The 6,403-nt window shown below is 43.4% G+C and overlaps 1 protein-coding gene across 1 annotated transcript; it reads right to left on the bottom strand.

Annotated features, from left to right (window-relative positions):
- Positions 1-5,364: 5,364 nt before the first annotated feature.
- LOC141708116 (uncharacterized) lies at positions 5,365-6,204 on the bottom strand. Its single transcript, XM_074511602.1, has one exon. The coding sequence runs from the start codon at positions 6,202-6,204 to the stop codon at positions 5,365-5,367; it is 840 nt and encodes a 279-aa protein (XP_074367703.1).
- Between the last annotated feature and the right edge of the window lie 199 nt (positions 6,205-6,403).

Genomic DNA, 6,403 nt, shown 5'->3' with positions numbered 1-6,403 from the left:
TAGGGATTTTGTGTTTGGGGTTGTAATTGGTTCGTGTTTTTGTGTTATTGTGGCCTTTGGGTTCAAAGTGGTAGGCTAGGTTTGCAGTCCGGAATGGTATTCTAGCTTTAGGTTTTTGTAGTTCGGAGTAGCTGTTTTGTTCTGGGTTTTTGTTTTATTTTTTGGGCTTGGGTCTCCGGACTATTTGCTTTTGACTTGTGATAAAATTGAAAATAGGGTAGTCCGGACCATCTAGTTTTCAAGATAAATAAGCTGTAGGATTTTAGACTAACCTTCGTCACTTGTTTTAGGTTTATGGTCCGGACTAAAGCTCTTGCCAAGGCTTACATAACTTGCTATTCGGGGCCATCTGGTTCGGATTCTGAGTCCTCTGGTGCTTCTGAGCGGGCTAGGATGGGGAAGAAGGCTTCCACCTCGGACTTCGAAGCTATAACGAAGCTTTCTGTTGCCAAGTTTTTTTCCAGAAAGGTGCCTTGCAGTCCGGAGGGTCTGTGGGTCGAAAATCTGGGGTACTTTGTTAGCAAGAGTGATGAGATAGAAAATAGTTTCTATTATAGGAGTATCCGGTCCATGTATGCTAGGTAGGCTAATGTGGGTCCGACACCTTACGATAGGGAAGCATTTGATAGGAAATTCGCTGACAGTATAGTGGTTAAGGAGCACTACGAGCTGAAGGATGAGTACGCGGCTTTAGATCACGCGGCTCAGGATTCTACAGTCCGGACTGCTTTTCAGTTGGATCCCCGGATCGAGTGGAGGTGGCCGACTCCGGACGAGCGGGTTCATCATAGGCCGACTGATGGGTTTGTTCCGGTGTGGCTGGAGCATCTCCGGTCCGGATGGAATCCTCATTGGTACTTGTTCCTGAAGCATCTGTGCAAGTACGTGTACAAGATCTCTCCGATGCAGATAACCCCTAATGGTATAAAGTGGATGACCTGGTTCATTATTACTTATAATCAGTTCAAGCTGCAGCCCACATTCAAGCTATGGCATCACATCTTTCACCTGGTCCAGTCTAGTCAGTTTCCTCTTTATGAACTTCGGTTCCGGGCTCCGGAGTGCGGGTATGGCGGCTCCTACAGGCCTGTAATCCAGCAATCTTCTTTGAAGTACTGGAATGGGGAGTTGATCATGCTCCGGGGTTTAGATTTATACTATCTTCCCTATATTGCTTCGGATGGAGTCCAGACTCGCTTCCGTAGGGATGTACTCCGGGGTGAAGCTATTCGGTTGATGTTTGCGTTTTGTGACTGTCTGGGTTTCCAAATGACCAGAAACACTTTCATGAATCATAGAACTATGCATAGACTAGGCTGTAAGTAATTTTCTTTTTTGTCTGGACTTCTTATATGTTTTTTATCTGTCTTCATCTACCTTGATTCTTTATTGGTTTTGACTTGTGTTTTTGCTTTGTTCCTTTGCAGGTTTGCCGCACTACAATCCGGATATATCGTTTTCGGCATACAGTGATGCATTGAAAGGTCTTGGCAAAGCTTTCAAGTTGCCAAAGAAAACTGCTGGTGCTGGGTCCGGATCCGATGCATCTGTGGAGGAAGGATCCCCGAGTAATGTGGTTCTGAGGCCAGAACCCGAAGTTGACGTGAACCAGTCTGCTCCGGAGCAAAAAGTTAAGGTGGATATCGGCAATGAGTTTGATAATCTTGAGGATCTTGGCCCTATTGGGGAAATTCCGGATGTTGAGACTGGACGGAAGAGGAGAAGTCTCCGGACTCTTGGGACAAAACCTCCCCGGGCAGAAAACTTTGAAGCTGGCTCTGGGTCCGGGGCTGGTAAATGAAAAACTGTTGATGAAGGGAGTCCGGATGCACGGGGTCCGGGGCTGGAGGAAAAAGTTGCTCGGTTCATGGCTGAGATTCCTACTCAAGCTGACTGGAGGAGGATGAACCAGTCCGGATTTGATGTTACTATGAAGGAGTTTTCCCGGCTCTGGGGTCAGGTATATCTTCTTTTTGTTCTCGTTTCTTGTATTAATTTGCCTTAGAATATTTTCTAAGTTTCTCCATTTTTTGCAGCTTGGTGGGTATATGGCTGGATCTGCTTCTCTGGCCTACAATGAGCTCAAAGGTTTCCGGAGTGCCATTGCTGATAAGGACTCAGAGATTAGTCAGCTCCGGGACCAGATAATCGTGAAGGACACTTCTCTCTCTGGACTGAATCAACAGCTTGATGATGTCAGGACCCGGGCTGAGAATGCTGAAAGGGAAGTTTCAGATCTGAAATCCGAACTGGTTGAGCTCCGGAAGCAAATGTCTGTTGTGCGTCCGGAAGTTGAGGTTATTGAGGAGTTCAAAAGGTCTGAGGAGTATGATAAAGCTATTTCTAATATTGGTGCTCCGGAGATAGCTCGTTGTTGGTTGGTTGCAGAGCGACATATCAAGACCAATCCGGAGGCCGATTGGGACAGCTTCGTCACAGAGTTTATTAAGGCAAAGGAAGATATTGAGCTCGGATTAGGGGATCCGGAGCCGTTTGACGGGCCTTGTCCCAGCTTCTGCCTCCCAGTGCTCCGGGGTCTTGAATTTCTTGTAATTTTGTTTTGCCTTGAGACTTTAGATTTCTTTGTAATATTCGTACTTGCTCCGGATTTGTTTGGTTCGGCTACAATTTGAATTTTTGCTTTTATTGCTGTTATTTTGTTTTGATGTTTTTGGTTGTTTTTGACTTAGAAAAAAAAATTCCAAGTAAAAATTGTTGTACTAGTCCTGACTAATAACTTGTCCGGACTAGTGGTTGGCTGCATCACTTGGTTATTTTGTTTCAAGTGAAATGTTTGCTTTTGTAGTTAGAAAGTTAATTCTAAGTACAAAGGGTTGCTCTAGTCCTGACCAATGGATTGTCCGGACTATGTTGGCTTTTAGTTAGAAAATTAATTCTATTTAAAAATGGTTGCTCTAGTCCTGACTCATAGCTTGTCCGGACTAGTGGCCGCTTTTAATTAGAAAATTAACTCTAAGTAAAAATGGTTGCTCTAGTCATGACTGATAGTTTGTCCGGACAAGTGGTGACTTTTAATTAGAAAATTAATTCTATGTAAAAATTGTTGCTCTAGTCATGACTAATAGCTTGTCCGGACTAGTGGTGGCTTTTAATTAGAAAATTAATTCTAAATAAAAATTGTTGCTCTAGTCCTGACTAATAGCTTGTCCGGACTAGTGGTGGCTTTTAATTAGAAAATTAATTCTAAGTAAAAATTATTGCTCTAGTCCTGACTAATAGCTTGTCCAGACTAGTGGTGGCTTTTAATTAGAAAATTAATTCTAAGTAAAAATGGTTGCTCTAGTCCTGACTAATAGCTTGTCCGGACTAGTAGTTAGTTTTGAAACGTATGTAAAGGGGGAAAAGCTTTTCATTAATCATTCATACAAAATAGAAGGAGAATTAAATTGGTTGCTTGCCATATTGGCTACAAGATTTTTGGTTGCTTTGTTTGTTCTCCTACTGGTAGAATTTTCTTAGCCTTAGTCCTTGCCAAGTGTTTGGGACTTCTGAGCTATCCATGTTCAGGAGCTTGTAGGTTCCTGGCCTGAGGACTTCTTTGATCTTGTATGGCCCTTCCCATTTGGGCATTAGCTTTCCAGTGTTTGTGGGATCTGATGCTTCAGTGTCTCGAAGAACTAAGTCTCCAACTTGGAAGTTTTTGACTCTTGACTTCTTACTGAAGTGCTCTCTTATTTTCTCCTTGTATTTTTCCATCCTTTCTACAGCTTGGTCCCGGACCTCATCAATTTGCTCCATATTTGTTTTTAGTCCTTCTTCATTTGCTTCTTCTTCAAAGTTTATTGCTCTGTGGGAAGGAGAGCCCACTTCAATAGGAAGCATTGCTTCTGTTCCATAAGCTAGTTTGAAGGGAGTTTCTCCGGTGCTTGTCCTTGGGCTAGTCCTGTAGGACCAAAGTACATTTGGTAGTTCTTTTGGCCATTTTCTTTTGCTTTCTTTGAGTCTTTTTTCGATACCTCGGAGCAGGATTCTGTTAGTTACTTTTACTTGGCCATTTCCTTGGGGATATGCCACTGATAATTTTTTGTGCTTGATCCCGCGCTCCTGGAGGTAGGACTCGAACTCTGATCTAATGAATTGGGGCCCATTTTCTGATACTAGGACTCGTGGTATCCCGAACCTCATCAAAATGTTATCCATAAACTTTATGCAGTCTTGTTGATTGATTGTCCTCATTGCTTTTGCTTCAACCCATTGTTTCATGTAATCAATAGAGACTAGCAGGTGCCTGAGGTCTCCTTTGGCCCGGGGGAAGGGTCACATGATGTCAATACCCCAAACAGCGAAGGGGATAGGTGACAGGACTGAGGATGGTAGGACGGGGCTGATTCGGGGCATATTGCTGAAAAGCTGGCATTCTTTGCACTTCTTGATGAATTTTATTGCATCCTGATGAATGGTTGGCCAGTAGTAGCCTTGTCTTATAATCTTATGAGCTAGGGCCTTTGCAGACATGTGGTCTCCGCATATCTCTTCATGCACTTCTGCCAAACAGTACTTTGCTTCTTCTGGGCCAATACATTTCAGGATAGGAGATGAGAGGGTCCTGCGGTAGACTTGGAAGTTTTTGACTCTTGACTTCTTACTGAAGTGCTCTCCTATTTTCTCCTTGTATTTTTCCATCCTTTCTACAACTTGGTCCCGGACCTCATCAATTAGCTCCATGTTTGTTCTGAGTCCTTCTTCATTTGCTTCTTCTTCAAAGTTTATTGCTCTGTGGGAAGGAGAGCCCACTTCAATAGGAAGCATTGCTTCTATTCCATAAGCTAGTTTGAATGGAGTTTCTTCGGTGCTTGTCCTTGGGCTAGTCCTGTAGGACCAAAGTACACTTGGTAGTTCTTTTGGCCATTTGCTTTTGCTTTCTTTGAGTTTTTTTTCGATACCTCAGAGCAGGATTCTGTTAGTTACTTCTACTTAGCCATTTCCTTGGGGATATGCCACTGATGATTTTTTGTGCTTGATCCCGCGCTCCTGGAGGTAGGACTCGAACTCTGATCCAATGAATTGGGGCCCATTGTCTGATACTAGGACTCGTGGTATCCCGAACCTCATCAAAATATTGTTCATAAACTTTATGCAGTCTTGTTGATTGATTGTCCTCATTTCTTCTGCTTCAACCCATTTTGTCATGTAATCAATAGAAACTAGCAGGTACCTGAGGTCTCCTTTGGCCCGGGGGAAGGGTCCCATGATGTCAATACCCCAAACAGGGAAGGGGATAGGTGACAGGACTGAGGATGGTAGGACTGGGCTGATTCGGGACATATTGCTGAAAAGCTGGCATTCTTTGCACTTCTTGATGAATTCTATTGCATCCTGATGAATGGTTGGCCATTAGTAGCCTTATCTTATAATCTTATGAGCTAGGGCCTTTGCAGACATGTGGTGTCCGCATATCCCTTCATGCACTTCTGCCAAACAGTACTTTGCTTCTTCTGGGCCAATACATTTTAGGATAGGAGATGAGAAGGTCCTGCGGTAGAGTATTCCTTCTTCGAGGAAGAACTTGGCTGCTTTTGCTTTCAGTCTTTGAGCTTTTCCTTTGTCTTCTGGGAGCTCTCCATTCTCCAAGTATTTGATGAAGGGAGTCATCCAGTTATGGCTGCTTTCGATCTCCAAGACCTCTCCGGATTCAATGGATGGTTTGAGGAGTTCTTCGAAATAAACTGAGCAGTCTAGATCTGATGAGTTCCGGACTAATTTGGATAGGATGTCTGCTTCTTCATTTTCTTCTCGACATATCTGAATGACTTGATGGCTTGGTATTGAAGCTAAGTAGCTCTGAACCAAGGCTTGATACTTTGCCAGAGTATGGTCCTTTGCTATGTATTCTCCATTTGTTTGCTTGACCACTATCTGGGAGTCGCTGTAAATTTTTAAGTCCTGGATCTTTAGAGTCCTGGAGAGCTTTAGCCCTGCGATCAATGCCTCATATTCTGCTTGATTGTTTGTTACGGGGAAGCCGAAAGATATAGCTGTCTGTATCTTGACTCCTTCTGGACTTCTGAATATGAGTCCGGCTCCCGACCTCTCGCTTGTTGAAGAACCATCTACCTTTAAGGTCCAGGCTCCCGGACTTGTTTCCTTTTTTGGCTCCTGATCCATGTCCATTGGTTCTGGTTCTTCTTCTGGGAAGTTGCATTCGATTATGAAATCTGCAAGAGCTTGAGCTTTGATTGCCATCTTGTGAACGAAGCTTAAATTGAATTGGCTCAACTCCACAGCCCAATTGACAAGTCTTCCCGAGAAATCTCGCTTGTGAATTATTTTCCCTAGTGGTTGATTTGTTACTACTCTGATTTTTCTCCCTTGGAAGTAGTGCCTGAGTTTTCTTGAAATTGTGACTAAGGTAAAGGCAAAATTCTCCAATCTTGGATATCTT

The sequence above is a fragment of the Apium graveolens genome, chromosome 1, assembly GCF_009905375.1.
Source record: "Apium graveolens cultivar Ventura chromosome 1, ASM990537v1, whole genome shotgun sequence".
In the NCBI taxonomy this organism is placed as follows: domain Eukaryota; kingdom Viridiplantae; phylum Streptophyta; class Magnoliopsida; order Apiales; family Apiaceae; genus Apium; species Apium graveolens.
The sequence above is the reverse complement of the archived record's forward strand: the minus strand, read 5'-3'. Positions and strand labels throughout refer to the sequence as shown.

Coding starts and splice junctions, on each gene's coding strand:
- LOC141708116 (XM_074511602.1), bottom strand. CDS start 6,204: ATGGCAATCAAAGCTCAAGCTCTTGCAGATTTCATAATCGAATGCAAC.